At 39.9% G+C, this 16,069-nt stretch overlaps 1 protein-coding gene across 1 annotated transcript; it reads left to right on the top strand.

The window, feature by feature from the left end:
• Window positions 1–547: 547 nt before the first annotated feature.
• On the top strand, window positions 548–15,974 carry LMLN (leishmanolysin like peptidase). The gene is made up of 17 exons (XM_069021149.1): window positions 548–718; window positions 1,042–1,139; window positions 1,238–1,268; window positions 1,770–1,852; window positions 2,299–2,416; window positions 3,276–3,454; window positions 4,075–4,180; window positions 4,428–4,522; window positions 5,282–5,399; window positions 6,181–6,288; window positions 7,037–7,113; window positions 7,707–7,817; window positions 8,546–8,678; window positions 9,281–9,440; window positions 10,201–10,331; window positions 10,968–11,178; window positions 11,765–15,974. Exons 1-17 carry the CDS (start codon window positions 563–565, stop codon window positions 11,857–11,859), a joined length of 2,010 nt encoding a protein of 669 aa, XP_068877250.1. The 5' UTR covers window positions 548–562; the 3' UTR covers window positions 11,860–15,974.
• Window positions 15,975–16,069: the final 95 nt, after the last annotated feature.

The raw sequence follows: 16,069 nt of genomic DNA, 5'->3' as shown, positions 1-16,069 counted from the left end.
CCAGTCTGATGAGGAGCAGCTGAGGGAGCTGGGGGGGCTCAGCCTGGAGAAAAGGAGGTTCGGGGGGGTCTTATTGCTCTCTACAACTCCCTGACAGGAGGTTGTAGCCAGCCTAGGGTCGGGCTCTTCTCCCAGGTTATAAGCGATAGGATAAGAGGAAATGGCCTCCAAGGTTTAGGCTGCACATTAGGAAAAACTCCTTCACAGAAAGGGTGGTCGAGCATTGGAGTGAGCTGCCCAGGGAGGTGGTGGAAGCGTTCAAAAACCGTGCAGAGGTGGCGCTTGGGGAGATGGTTTAATGGTGGCCTTGGCGGTGCGGGGTCAGCGCTCAGCCCCGCTCCTTCCAGCCCGCTTTTCCACCCGCCCGGCCCCTGCGCCTCTGAGTCACCGCGCTCGCACCCGCCGCCACTCCCCCTCAGCTCCCGACCCCGCCCCTCGCACCTCCCCTCGCGCCCAATCAGAAGCGCCCGCCGCTCCCGCCCCGCCCCCTCTGCCCGCCCATTGGCCGAGGCCGCTCCCCCGGCGCTGCCTCCATGGCGACGCGGCGGAGGGGCACTCCAAAATGGCCGCCGAGCCGGGCGGCGGGCGCGCCCGGTTCACCCGATGCTGGCGCCCGCCGCTCGCCGCCTTCACCGCTGGGCTCCTGCTGGTCCTGCCGCTGCCTCCCTCAGCCTCTGCCTCTTCCTCTTGTGACCACCGCGTGCCCAGCGGCGACCAGGTGGGGCGGCCGGGGGTCTTCAGGTGGCTGCGAGGGGTGTTGGGGAGCAGAGGCTCCCCCGCTGGCCGTTCCCGCCCTTGGATCCGTCCCTTCTCGGCTTTCCCGGGCCGGGCTGTGCCGGGTCTGGCCCCGCCGCCTCGGCTGTGGGCGCCAGTGACGGCAGGGGGCGCGGAGCGTCCCATTCCCGGTGAGGGAAGGGCTGGAAGGGGCTGGCACCGAGCGGTGCTGCTGTGGCGAGAAGGAGCCGAGGGCCCGGGGCCGTGGGGTGCTGTGTCTGTCCGGGCGAGCTGCCTCATCCAGCGCCTCATGCCTCTCCCTGACAGGTTGTCTATCAAGTTCCTCTCAAGGAAAATCACGTCTCGAAGAGAAACGTGGATCAACAGCTAAGAATAAAGATTGTATATGACAGAAGCGTTGAGGAGTGAGTATAATGTTATGGCAGATTTTTTTTTTCTTCCGTCATGGCTGAGAATGGAAACCTTATTAACTAAAGCTCGTGTGTTTTGTTTTTAAATATAGTTTGCTGCCTGAGAAAAGACACCTTATAAAGGTATGTTATGTTTCCTTTCCCTTTTTGTTTGTATATAATTTACTACATGGATGAAGTCTAAGGCTAGTTTAACTACAACCTTGCACGCCAGCAATTTAATATTCCTCTAGTCCATAAAACCAAAGCTTTGTGTATAGATTATACCTCCATTACAAATGATTCCAGAGTTCTGCTGCATGTTGTTTGACAGGTGTTTGCTATTTCCCAAGGTGCAGATATCAGTGAGAAATGTGTATATAGTAGTTAAAGCCTCTTTGAAGCTGTAAATTCTGATTAGTATTGGTTTCCTTCCCATTTTTTCATATAACAAAGTATGCGAATACTGAAACAGAGTGTCTCATAAATATGTTGATAATAATTGAACTTCTTAGAGAGCCAGGCTTTCCCCTATTCTGCTATACCACAATATCTAGCAAGTTTCATGTAACTTGGTAGTTAATGCCTTTGGGGTGAGTTGTGTCTGCACTGCTGCTGGGTGACTCTGATTTTTGTTCTTTTCAGAACAAACTCTTCCCACAAGCTATATCTTATTTGGAGAAGACGTTTCAAGTGCGCAAATCTGCAGGTGCTATATTGCTGAGCAGGTATGTGAAAATGTGCTGAAAATCACTTGCTATTTTTGATATTTAATGTTGTGCTGCATAGCCTTTAAAAGAAGATTAGAGTAACAGTAAGAAGTGCCCTGCTGAATCAGATCAGTGACCCATCTGATCCAGTGGGAGTGGCAGATGCTCTTTTATGAATCTGCCAACCTTCCACGAGCAGCACCTGCATTTGTTGTAGCAAAGATGTTCAAAGCTATACATGCTGCCAGTTCTCTTTTATGTGTACCCTCATTTATGAACCTTGTCCTAATCTCTCTTTGAACCTGTGGATGCTCCATTAACAACTGGAAGCATTATGTCTTCCCTGGTAGGGTAATTAACAATTTTCACTGTGCAAGTTATATTAAGTACCAATATAGTGCTGTAAGACTATTCTATAGTTCTCTTTTAATAACAAGTGTTGACTGTCCCATGTTTCATTGAAGGCAATGTGTGACAAACCAATATTTAAGGAGGAAAGCTGACCCTCACAGATATTGCCAAAAAGCCTGTGCAGACTATACAAGGTGTGGGCCAGTTATAGTTCCTGAGAAACACCTCCAGGTAAGCTCAGCTATCCAAGTGTTTCCTAATCTTTGAAATATTACTATTTATGGTAATTAATGAAAAAGTGAATGTTGGTAACTGTGCATAAATGACCTGTTTGCTGGAGATCTCTAAGTCTGAATGAAAGAATAGATCAACTTAAATTAGTGTGAGTTTTTGTAGTTTATGTTGTTGAATCAAAATTCAAATGAAACTGGACTGGTTACTATCTCCTGAGCCTGTGTTCTAATGGCCTGTACAGAGAGGATGAGATTTGGAGCTTGCTAAATTGCCACTAGTCACTTTGTTATTCACCTTGGTCAATGAGTTGGATTTTCACTGAGTTAATAGTTGATTTTTGAAGACCATGTTTGAGGAGGTTTTCCACTGACTCAGGAGAATGGTGCAAGAAATGCTTCAGACTTGTTTTCTTGCATGACTTTTTGACTCAACTACAGTATGTGATCAGTCGATTTCTGGTTTTCTTTCTTTAACTTGGAAATTTCAACTCTATCATTAAAAACATAGCAGATTACATGAGAAATGCTATTGCTACTTATGTATACTAGTTTTGTGAGACAGTATTTTTTTTTAATTTATAGGAAATACAGGGTGCTAATTCTGGGAAGCTTGGCAGGCTTTTTTTTTGTTTTGGTTTTTTTTAAGCTGCCACCTTCTTTGTGTGTAATAAATCAAAAGAGCTAGTAATTTGAAAGTTATTCCTTGGCTCTGGTTTTGTTTACTGTTCTTCACAGGGCATTTACTTATTTTCTGCTGTCTTACAGCAGGATTTCTTCTTGGCTTCAAGCTAATTGAATTATGTCATGTAAAATTTTGGTCTTAAGTATTTTAATTGTTCCATTTGAACATTGTAAAGCAATGCAGGGTGTACAATGACAGTGACTGGCACCGCAGGCCCACGGGCTCACCTGAGCAGGAAGGGGTTCGAGATGCTGACTTTGTGCTCTACGTTAGTGCTCTCACTACTGAAAGGTGTGGCCATGAAAATATCATTGCATATGCAGCCTACTGCCAGCTGGAAGCTGAAATGGACAGGCAAGTATTCCCTCTGTTGCAAACTCTCTTTTTCATTAAACTTTGAAGTTTTTTAATTGTTCAGATGTGGAATTTGATTGTTTGCCTTTTTTGTATAACAAAGCCGGAGTCATTATTGACTTAGACAAGTGCTGCATTTATGTAAAATCAACAAACCCATCAAATAGTGCTTAACTCGGCAAAGTTGAGGCACATGACTCAGAGCTGATCCTCCACTGTTAATGCTGAACTTTACCTCAAGATCCTGTTTCTGTTGAGGTGAATGTCATGATTTCACAAACTTAAAGAATGCAAGTTCCTACTTATGTGGCTTTTGTTTCCATTTCAGTTGCAGTCACTGTTACAGACTTTGTACCTCACTAGGATCTTACCTAAAATTCAGGTCCCTTGCATTATTGTCACTGACATCTGTGCAGAATATTGAATATAGAGATTGATTGACCCCATCCCACCAGTAAACTAGTCACTGTATTGTTAGCAGATATTTATAAATTATTAGGAAGGGCATATTTTTACATTAGTCTATATCTTCTTTAAATCTTGTGCTGCTTCAAGTGACTAATGATTTGAATTTTGTAGTATTTTACTGAAAACCATTTAATTTTAAAACTGTCTTCCAGGCCAATAGCAGGATATGCTAACTTGTGTCCAAACATGATTTCAACACAAGCTCAGGAATTTGTTGGCATGTTGTCTACAGTGAAGCACGAGATAATCCATGCACTGGTAAGGGTTGATAAGATGTTGCCTTGAGATTGGTGCCTCCTTCCTCACATGCCTCCAGCTTGTTGCCAAAAGAAGAATATTTGGTGGAGTAAAGCTCTTGCTTTGCCTCCTTCAGTTTGTGCTAATTGCCTTGGAGTGTTGTACTTGCAGCGTGACAGTGGTGGGTGTGGGAACTCTTTCACGGTGTTTGACTGTGTATATGAATGTCTTACCAAAGGTTTCCATCTGTTTGGTTTTTAACTTCAAGGGTTTTTCTGCTGGACTGTTTGCATTTTATCGTGATGATGATGGAAAACCTTTGACTCCAAGATATGCAGATGGACTTCCTCCTTTTAATGAAAGGTATTACATATTTTTTGGACCTCTTGGTAGTCCCACTGAAGGATATTTTTGTGTTGCTGTTTTAGGATGTATTCTTGCCTGTCGAAAACCCAACTTCATTCCATTATTTGAATTACTTTGTTATGTTCAAACAGTGGTGTGTGGTGGTTTTCTAATCTTTCTTTACATTGCCATGGAGCACTTATATTGTCCACATATCCACAAACTAAGACAGGATTTCATTTATCAGAAGGCTTGAAGTTAAGCATTACAATTACCCGTGCTGTCCAATATCAGTGCAGCTCATTTTTAAGACTTGTATCATTCAAAGTTTATGGTTATACAGAACTGACAATGTGTGTAATCTGCTGTGTGAATTTTCTGATTTTTTACAGAATGAGCAGTTTGCATTCTTTTTTCTTTGTTTATTTGGTATTGTACATGTTCTTTTAGGAGGTGGAAGGGTAGAGAGCTTTGGTTTTTTATGATAGCAATACTGAGGGGTTTTATTTGATTTCTTACATTTTTGGTAACTGTAGAAAATACATCTTGAGTCTATAGACTGTATTTTTAATAATCTTACTCTGCCTTGTTAAATCAGAGTTGTGTGTATAATAAACACATCTTAAAAAGGAGAAATGCTGCATAATAAAATTTTTAACTTTAGGAAGCACGAGGGAGTCTAAAGATTATCTGTGATTCTGTTTTTTATGGAGATAGATCTTTGCACAGTAATGTGTCTTTGTGGGAAAGATTTGTAGCCAAACCTTCTCCTTACAGCCTAGGTTTGTATCAGTGGAGCAATAAAGTCGTTCATAAAGCAGTGAGGTTGTGGGACATACGTGGTGGCAAAATGCTGCGCCATGCTGTTCATCTTCTGGTGACACCTCGGGTAGTGGTAAGTGTGCCTTACCTTTCAAGCTTTGTATGCCAAGGTTGCCATCATGTTCTTAAGTCATAAATATTTCTTATCCTTGAAGAAGTAATAGCCTAACATTGAATATTCTTCCCTGAAAGTTTGGTCCAAAGCCTATGCCATTAACACAGTGTAACTAAGAGGGTGTACCTGAAATAAAGTGGAAAATGGGTGACAGACGGTAGGAAATAAATAAATTGACATAGTAAGAGACAATGAAGGGACTGGAAAGTAAATTATTCAAGGTTAAGCAAAACTGATGTTGAAGAAATTCCTTAGTCGTACTCTTTAGATGTTTTCCTACAGATTTAAGACACCTCCCGCTCCTTTAATATTAATATTTTGTCATGTTTAAAAAGAAATTCCTCAAGGATTTTTGGAAGTCTTTCTTGCTTCCCACGCCTAAGACTCTCTCTTTGTGCCCCCAACAGAACATATGCTCAAGTGTAACAAATTGGATTTGGAAATAAGTCATAGTGTTAATCACATTTGGCCACAAATAATCTTTTTGTTTTGAATGTAACAGAGTGTATAGAGCAAACACAGATTAATTACCCCTGGTTTTGCTCATTTCTTTCAAGGAGATGAATAGATAGTGTGATAGGCTTGCTGTTGGGGTGCTTACTTAGCCTCTGAGTAGAAAACAAAATGATAGAAAAAGAAATGCTGAAATACTTTTAATAGATAATTCTAGAGCACTAGGACTGCATGTGGGTATCCATCTCAGTGTTTTGAGAGTTGTGTTGAAATGTTTTCTTTTTAGGAAGAAGCCCGAAAACATTTTAATTGTCCAATTCTAGAGGGAATGGAGCTTGAAAATCAAGGTGGCATGGGTACTGAGCTCAATCACTGGGAGAAGAGGTTGTTGGAGGTTTGTGCTGATAGTAGGAATGGAAGGGGATGTGGGAATATCTGCTCCCCATGCCTTTATTTTTAGGTTTATTGTGGTACTTACTGGAGCCTTGAAAATACAGGGGTATCAAACCTCACTGAGATACATCACAAACAGTACTTAATACTTAAATGTCCAATTTAATGGTCCAATTAAATACTTCGATGTTCAATTTCTAGATACATCTGTCATTTAGCCTTCTTGCTAAGTCTCAGAGTATGAGTTTGAAATCAGGTGATTACTGAAAAGCTAAATATCTCTTACTCCTGTCTGCCATTTACCCTTTTGAGAGGGTTTGCTCCCTTTTTGGGGCAAAGGGGGTATTCCTTTGAGTTTTGTTGCCCTCTGCCTCTTAAATACTTGATCATTCTATTCATTACCAGGACTTTGTCTTTATTCATGTGCCCTGGGTTTAACTTTTGCCATGTCCCCTCTAGAACCATGCCTGATTAAGGAAACACTTATTTCTCTCTTGACATTTAAGCTAATTTTTATTTGTAACTTTGCGCTGTGTGGTATTTTTGGCAGAGGTACTTTTTCTAGTGGTTGTTTTATGCAGTGGGGTAAACAAGAAGGGAAATGCTTCAGGACAGTCCTTTAATGACAGAGTATGGGATTTGAGTGTCAACAGTAAAAAGAGACCAGAAATAAAATGCTTTTTCATAAGAAGCATTTTCTTACAACAATGATTTTGAGCAGTTTACCAATCATAACTGATAACTTTCAGAATGAAGCAATGACTGGATCCCACACTCAGAATCGAGTCTTTTCCAGGATCACCTTAGCATTAATGGAAGACACAGGGTAAGAATTAAGAGTGGGGGGAGCAGGTTTTGGTTTACTTGTGTTTGGTTTTCATTGTACTTGATTTTATTTCAAGTTGATGCACTTGTACTTATCCCTCTGCAGCAGAGTAGATGGTCATCATAAATTAGCATTACTTTAGACAAGGAGTCGTACCCAGTATGCTGTTTTTTCTTCATGTGTTTCAAAACCCATTCTTAATCTAGCCTTTAAAAGCCAGGCATTGCAATACAAAGTGCTGTTTGTAGCATATGTTTACTTTCTGTCTTAATGTAAGTCTTCTTTCAGTTGCATGCAGTACATATTGATGATTATTTTCAGCTCTTCTTGCAGATAGAAAGCAGAAATTGCCTAAAATTTCATCTTTGTGTGCATTGTTCCTTTGCAGATCACAACATTTTCTTCTAGTTCATTGTGACTTGAAAAATAGGGAAATCATAATATGTTTTCTGATAGGCAGAAAGGGATCTTATTTCCCTTTTCTTAATTTGAAAACCGTAAGGCATAATATGAAATTCTTTGAACTGCTGTTTTATTAATCAGAACAGTTATTTTTGAAGTAACTATATTCTCATTTCAAAATACTTTTACAGATGGTATAAAGCTAATTACAGCATGGCAGAGAAATTAGATTGGGGACGCAATAAAGGCTGTGACTTTGTAATGAAGAGCTGCAAATTCTGGATTGATCAGAAGAGACAAAAGTAAGAATACAGTCTTTAAAAAAAAAATTAAATATAAAGAGGAAACCCTGATGCTTGCTTACAGTTGTCCTTCAATTGTAACTCTGTAACAAGAAGTAGAGGTAGATAGAGATGAACAAGGAATGCTGCCCTGCATCCCCCCCAATACAATAAATACAGAGGCAAACATCTTAGGGTGTAGAATGCATTTACACTATGAGAAAGCTGTGCTTTAAAGAGGATGAGTAGGACTTACTCTAAAAGTGTTTGCCTTCTTGTTTTGTCCCTTTTAATTGGAAGTGCAGCCTGTGTCACTTAGCATTACTGGACTGTACTTAGAGCAACTGAAGGAGATGATAGCCATCTTCAAGACAAAGCCTGCTTTGTTCCTTACAACCTTGTTTGTTCTTTACAATCCTCATACATTTCTAGGACACAGCTGCATAGTGGGCCTGTTTTGCTTGTATGGTTTTTTCTTTAAAGTTTACAAAGCAGTGTCATTAAAACTGAATAGGTGAGTGCATTGTAACTTTGTTTGCTGGCTTGCTATTCTTTAAATCAGAAAGGTCATAACCAGACAAATAAGAAAAACTAGCCTCCAGAGAAGAAGTCGGTGTTTCTTCGTGTGATTGACTGAGTGTAGGGGAGAATGGGAACAAACAGTCTTGACAGGATGCTTATGTAAAACAGTTTAATTGATCTGATGTGATTTTTATTCAGGTTTTTTTTGTTTGCTTTTTGTTTTTGAGGAAGCAATTAATAAGTCCATACTGCGACACTTTGAGGAGTAATCCTTTGCAGTTAACCTGCAGACAGGACCAAAGAGCAGTAGCAGTGTGCAACTTGCAGAAATTTCCAAAGCAGTTACCTCAGGAATATCAGGTATAATGGACCCTACTTTACAAGTAACTGAAGTGTTTTCATTGTTGAGCTTTGCAGCCTGATGATTATATTTGTTTTGTTTTTTTTTCTTCTGAACTAGCATATGACAGTAGATACTGTGAAAAATGTCTGCCTAGTTTATTTCAAGGAGTCTGAAGAGTGGTAAAAACTCATTGTGATCTTAATAAAAGAGGATGATGTTGGTTGGCTATCTAGCCAAATGCCAGATAGAAATGTTACTGTGTAACAGAAATCCCTCAGAATGTCTTGTTTGAGGTATTTTTTCCCCCAGTCTGCTGCCCTGTGTCACTGCACACTAAGAAATCTGTTCTGTTAACAACTCAAAGAATGAAATTATTACAAAGAGGGGAATCAGGAGCAGAAGTTGGGAGTGATATATGCAGATATGAACCTCTGCATTATTTGCGCATTCTTAAATATTCCTGGCTCATCTGGTTTGTGGGTATTGTGAGGTGCTGTTAATAGCATTCCTGAGTAGTAACAGCTGATATTCTTGCAGCTGTAGTGATTTGTTCTATTTAAAACACACTTGTACATTTGCCTTTGCACAAACTGCTTCACTACTATGTTTTGTTTTGCAGTACTTTGACAATCTTAATGGAGTGCCAGCAGAAGAATTACCTTACTATGGTGGCTCAGTAGAAATTGCTGACTATTGTCCCTTCAGTCAGGAATTCAGCTGGCATTTAAGTGGTGAATTTCAACGAAGTTCAGACTGTAGAATAATTGAAAACCAGCCAGGTCAGTATTCAGGACTTCAGGGTGGTATTTCAGAGATTGCATATTCAAACTAATTGCATGAGTGTTTCTTCACTAGTGAAGTTTCACACCACCAGGTGTGTAAACACTGTGCTGTGGTGAGAAGCATAGCACAACTACTCTGTACACCTGAGGCAAACTCACATATCTAATGCAAGAATTGCAAAAGAAATTAACAGATACTTACCCCAAATGATCCAAATACAAGACAAAGGATGGGGGGGGGGGTTGTTTATTGAGTCTCTGAAACATAATTCCACTTTCCACCTTTGTAGGTTTTTTGTTGAAGGCCAGGAGCTTTTCCAGTTATCACAACATGGGTTTGTCTCTTAGTAATGCATGGATGTTCATTACTGCAGAGCTCCAGGATGCTGTAGGATATTACCTGTCTGTGCAGTTGTCCCAAAACCAACCAAGCAAACACACTCTGCCCTCAAGCCAGCAATCACAGCAGGCATTCCCTCGGAGCAAACATACCTACATAATTCTGATGCAAAGTGCTTATTTGTTGGGGGGTTTTTTTGTGGTTAGCTGACTTCTTTGTTTTTTAAATCTTGTGTTTCTTCCCACATTTTTTTCAAGATGGTATAATTCTCAAATTGATAATAATTAAGGGTCTGAAATATTCCAGAAGTAAACTTTGAATTGCACGTGGGAACATTGATTAGATAGCCTTTTAATTTGATGTGGGTTTTCTGTTCCTCTAGTTAAGCTGCAATTCAGTATATTCCTTCTACCTTAGATCCTACCAAAAACTATGGTGCAGAGAAATATGGACCAAACTCTGTATGTCTTATTCAGAAATCTGCTTTTGTTATGGAACAGTGCAGGAGGAAACTCAGTTACCCTGACTGGGGTAGTGGATGTTATCAAGTGAGTATGTGCTGGGTTTTTGGTGGTTTTTTTTTTAATAACCCTAAAGCAAAAGTTGGGCTTAAAATGTAGGGTGTGACTGCGAGAACTTTGTGCCTGCACACTGGACATGATTTTCTCTGCTTTAAATCTGTAGATCATATAACATACTTTGAAAACAATTATCTTCCAACCATAAGCCTGTAATTTAGATAAGTTAAGTGTGTGACTGCTGGGATGGCTTCCGGTCTCACTAGGGACATTCTTCATCTTACTCCTGTGACACTTTATCCTCAGCTAAGGAATACTTCCAGGGAATGTTCTGTTGTTGAAGCTTAGTGTTAATTACTCACTGATTTTTCAGAGGTGGAAAGCACTGTGCACATGTCACTTATTTCTCATTATCCTCATTTTCTTTGGGACTATCTCACTAATGGTGTCACGTTCAGTAACTGCACAACTCTACAGAAGTAGTCATTTGCAGAAGCCAAGTTTTATTCATTCTCAGCTGATGATTTGCCTGATTGCACAAAAAGAGTATAGTCAGTGCTTTAAAGCATTCCTGAATCTAGTAGCTGCTCAGATTGCATTAAAATACTTGCAGTTAATCTGTGCTTACGATAAATCATAATACAGACTTGACTCTTTTATTTTAAGGTTTCATGTTCTCCACAAGGGCTGCACGTGTGGGTCAAGGACACTGCGTACTTGTGCAGCCGCTCAGGCCAGGTACTGACTGTGAGCATTCAGATGAATGGCTGGATACACGTTGGCAATCTGATTTGCCCAGCCTGTTCAGACTTCTGTGACTCCTGTCCCCCAGAGCGGGATCCTCCAGCTTCTAACTTAACAAGAGCTGCACCCATTGGTAGGTTGCCTTATTTGCTGAAGTGAAACTTCAGTATTAAATATCTGAAAACGTCAAAGGTTTGTGTCAGCTCTTGACTGTCAGGAATAGGAGGGGAAGGCCATGGCTATTTTAAGATCCGAGGTTTAGGAGGTAAAGGAAAATAGCAAAGGTACCCTGATTTTTGCTGTGCAGTCATGCAGAATAGTGACTAACACAGTAGAAATGTGTCAGAAAGATAACTCCTTCGTTTCATGTCCCCTTCTGATAATCATGCCAGAAACCCAGCTTTAGCCTGGGAACTTAGCAGGAAATCTGACCTGTATTTTGAAGGCCATATCATTATTATAATCTTAAAAATTGTCACCTTGGTGGAAAGTGAGTTCTCACGTGTATAACCTCTTACTGATAATGTTTATGTTGTAATGCAGAAAAATCAGATTCAGTTTTCTTTTTTAGGAAGGTAAAAAGTCTCATTCACTAAATACCAGTTAATGTTTTGTCAAGAAGTTTAACTCTTTGGTGATTTTTAGTGTTCCCTTTGTTATTTTATCTTGTCTTTAAATGTAGCATTTATAATTTTTTTTTTTTTTTTTTTTTATTTTAGACTTGTGCTCCTGCTCGTCCAGCCTGGTTGTAACCCTTTGGCTGCTGGTGGCCAACTTAGTTCCCCTGCTAACAGGATTGTTTCTCTGCGCATAAACTTGAGCTTGGGGCTAGAAGAAGTTCTGAGATGATGCTCCTCATGCTGCACTCCTTGCTGTGGAGCACAGGGGTTTTATCTCTGCAGGCAGTTCTCACCTGCTGAACCTCATCTTCTCTGGCAAGTATTGCTGCACACAGTAGTCAGGGAGGTGCTGACAAAAGCAGGCAGAGTTTTGAGAGGAGAAAAATTTACCTTGTCATCTCAGTAAGTGCCAGTATTTTCCTGAATTGCAACCTATGTTTTTTTTGACACAGTAACAAGATCCACTTTGCCAACTGTATTAGACTACCTGGCAACTCAGTCAAGATTTGAAATGAGAACTCTTCTGTAATAGAACTGAGGGCTGGTTTTTTTTGTTATGTCTGTTGTGTGATTGGTAGCAAAGCATCCTCAAACTGGAAATATACCTCAGTGGTTTAGTTAAAAGCCATGTAAAAATCAGTTGCCATCACTGCTGATAACCCAGGCCTGAAGAGGCTGGTAATTTGTTTTGTCAATTCTTACAATTTATGGGGGAGGAAAGAATGTAATGGGATAGACCAGTGGTTGACAGTTGCATCCACAACTGGATTCTGCAGCTTTGAGCCCCCTCAGAATTCATACTAGGTAAAGCAGCTAATTCTTGGGGTTCATTACATCTTCCTACATGCACAAAATGGAATTTCAGACTGGTAACCAGGACAACTGTCTAGAAATCCCATTTTCATTTAACATGTGCTAGTTCTACTGTGAAATTTAATGCATCATGTTTGAATATTCTCAAGAGTTTGCTAAGCAAAGGCATTTCAGTGCTGATACTATCCCAAATTTACAGACTGTAAATTTAGGATAGGATTTATGATTGTATTTTATTTTGTTGGTTTGTTTCTCAAATAATGAGTAATGGCATTATTGTTTCAAAACTAGTTATGAATATTACTGCAGATGTTCTCACTTCTTGTTGAAGAGCAAACCAGTAGCAATGGCAGCTATAATCTTACAGGATCATACTGATGTCTCTAGACCAAAAACTATATTGAATGTGTAAGGAAAGTCTAATCTGTTTGCCTTTTTTTTTTTTTTCTCTCCTTTTTCTTGGACATGTAAATACTATGGATTATTTGTGTATTTGTAATAAGTTGAGAATCAGATGGTTTGAGGCACATGAGGGCACACCTTGCTACAAAATTAATCACTTGATGACAAAACATATAAGATGAAGGAAATGAGCAAAATCTGTCAAGGTAAGGAGTAAGTAAAATCTGTCAAGCTGCTCCATAGGACCCTTGCATGGATGTTTTTATTCATTTCTGACTATAATGTGTAACAAATAATCCTGTTCAGAGGTGAAGAAGCTCTTTGTGGTTCAGTCCACTGTCTGTCCTTTTAGAACCATTTTCACTGCTGGAAAAGTGTTCAATTTATGGGAGCACTAAAAAATGCAGATATAGGGAGAAAGATGATGTTACTCTGCTTCTTAAATGTTCTGTGGTATTAGAATTGTCAGTGACTGGATCCCTTTCCTAAATGGAAGGTAGGGAGATGGAGTAAAACTTATATACCTACAATTATACTTTAATGATAGGACTTCCATCATGATTGTAAGAGATTCTTTGTGCCTACTGGACTTGTTTGTTGTTTTTTTTTTATTTAAAGAAACTCTTATGGCACTGCTGAGGCAAGTGAGGTGCAACCTTAAACTGTCTGAAGACATCACAGTTGAGAGCACCTTGCACTGGGCTAGTTCTCCTTCTTAACTGCAGGTTAAGTTTGCTGTGAATTAGGCCTAGGCTAGCCTTAAATCAGTCTCTCTGAGAAGCAATACAAGTCAGGACTCAAATGCTTTAAAACTGTACAAATTGAATTATGAAACACTCAGATCGATAAGTGAACATTAATTATTTTAATATATCCACAAACAGTCAATCTAAACTGATAGCTGGAAAACATAAAGGTTTGAGAATACATCTTAGGTCCCAGAGGTTGATACTGTATTTTTCGTCTGTTGTGCAATAATACAGTTGAAATGGTATCACTCAACAGCAATGCTTTTGATACTTGAAAAGAAATTACTGGTTATTTTTCTCTTACTGTGAAATGTTTGCACTGTCTGAACTTTCTGGTTAACTTTATAACTGTTAAACTTTTTAACTAGTGTTAATTTATTGTGCTCAGTATTTGATATGCTGGTCTCCTGTCTAAGTGTGAGATTTGTCATATTTAATTGAATATTTTTATCTTCTACACAGTTGTTTATCTTGATGGCTTTTCTTCTTTTAATCTCTCTTCCTGAGAATTAACTGGAAGACAGCTTAGAAAGTCGATGCTTACCTATGTCTGAATTGTGTGCATTAATTAAAGAACAGGGATGTAGTGCTTTGTATTGACAGGGAAAAATCAATCGGCCTGTTGGAGCTCTTGTGGTCAGGTTCACCAGTATCTGCTGAGTAGCTGCATCAGTGAGTCCAGTGAAGTAAAACTGCTACTGCCTTAATAATCTGAGATTTCGGTCGTAATTTCTTTGTTGTGCAGCCCTTCAGCTGCCTGTGAACTGCAGAACTGGACGTGACTTTGGGGGGGTCGGGCATGGAAGGTACTTTAGTTGGAAAAATGCAACATCTTCTATCCCACCAGTGGGTTAGCAGCTGCAAGCAGCTGTAGCCTTGTGGGAGCTGCCAAGGAATGTGTCAACTTAAAGTGGCAATGAATTGGTAGCTGTCATACAGAATATTTGAGCAAAGTTGACTACCTCAGTTCTGTTTGTCTTTGCGTTCAGCTTTTAGCCTGCTGTGAACTTCCAGATCTTAACATGAATTAAGTAAAGTCATGTCTCAGGTTTTTAAGAGTAAAATTACTACAGTAGGAAGCATAAGCCATTTTTGAGTATAGAACACGGCTAAAATTGTAGCTTAAACAGAACAGTTATGTAGCCTTAAGTGTAGTTTCTGCCGTAAAATTCAGAATTCTTTTAAATAAACACAAAGTTTGCTGTCTTAGATGTCCTGACCACACATGGTGAGTCCCTCCTGTTGCATCTCTTAAGTGTGAGAACTTGGAACTACAGCCCATTTAAGCCTTTGTGTTTCCACCAGAGAAAACTGGGCAGCAGGAGCCCTGGTAGTTGTGCTGAGATGCATGAGTTTGCTCATCTGTAGCAGAAATATTTTCAGTGTATAGTGTCCACAGTTCTAACTTCTTAACTTTTTAAAAGCATTCCATGTTTGCTTAGGGAAGTAAATTAGTCTTGCAGTCTTTTTTGATCCCAGTAGTTCAAATCATTTCAATTAGAAGTTGAGGCAAGTCATACTTTAGGAACACATTTTTCTAATGTTGCAATTAAAAGGAGGAAGGATAACTTCTGGCTGGAGAATGCAGCACGTAAAATCACATTGAAAAGCAGCAGTTCATTCCTCCTGAAATGAGTTGAGGTCTTGGGAGACTGTCACGGCCCCATGTAGGTTAATTACTGAAAGAGAATCATATACCCCAATAATCGACTGTCAGTGCAACGCAGCTCATTCTTTCTGCTGAGCACTAGTAAACTGGGGAGACTGATGTCTGAGAGCAGACATATCCACAATCCCTTATGAGGGCCAGCTGTTTTTAAATCTTCCTGTCCTGCAAATCTTTCTGCTTGAGGATATTCAGTAGAGAGGGAGGTGTATGTCCTTCCTTCCCTGCATTTCCAAGGAGTGACTTTCAGCCAGCTGAGCAGCTCAAGGTCTTTTCCCTGCAAGATTGAACCCCTGGTTTTTGCTTGTCTGGATGTGTGAGTGCCTGCTTGCATGTATGTACTGCTCTTCAGGATTTGGGGCTGTTTGTGCACTGAATAGTGTGATCTTATACTACCAGACTTCCAAAGTGCAAATGTTGCCTTTTTAATGTGAAGCTTACCTTGGAGATAAAACAACTGTTTTGAGAGAAGTGTCTGACCTTGAACATGTGTTTCCTATTTTGGTACAGAATGTAAATATAGAACTAACTATTTTACACAGATTTTGGCTGGACTGAGCTATAAGGGCTAATTTGTGTTGTTTATGGAGCAAAAATTTCCTTATTTTACTGTTTAAAAAAGGTATGTCATGCAACAGAAGAAAAAACTGTTCTTCAATAAAATATCTGTAGAAATTAATTCTTCTTGTCCTTTTCTTTGAGAGTTGATGATGATTAACTGCAAGAGTAAGTTCAATAAAGGACCACTATTACAACAGTCATTTATTTTGTGAG

The sequence above is a fragment of the Aphelocoma coerulescens genome, chromosome 7, assembly GCF_041296385.1.
Source record: "Aphelocoma coerulescens isolate FSJ_1873_10779 chromosome 7, UR_Acoe_1.0, whole genome shotgun sequence".
In the NCBI taxonomy this organism is placed as follows: Eukaryota; Metazoa; Chordata; class Aves; order Passeriformes; family Corvidae; genus Aphelocoma; species Aphelocoma coerulescens.
Note: the sequence above shows the minus strand (reverse complement) of the source record. Positions and strands in the feature narration are given on the sequence as shown.

What these genes read in the sequence shown, in the direction of transcription:
- LMLN (XM_069021149.1), top strand. Translation starts at nt 563, where the DNA reads ATGGCCGCCGAGCCGGGCGGCGGGCGCGCCCGGTTCACCCGATGCTGG. An exon ending in ACGAGATAATCCATGCACTG is followed by an intron (nt 4,181 to 4,427) that starts GTAAGGGTTGAT and finishes TTTAACTTCAAG; the next exon opens with GGTTTTTCTGCTGGACTGTT. An exon ending in TGGTGACACCTCGGGTAGTG is followed by an intron (nt 5,400 to 6,180) that starts GTAAGTGTGCCT and finishes TTTTCTTTTTAG; the next exon opens with GAAGAAGCCCGAAAACATTT.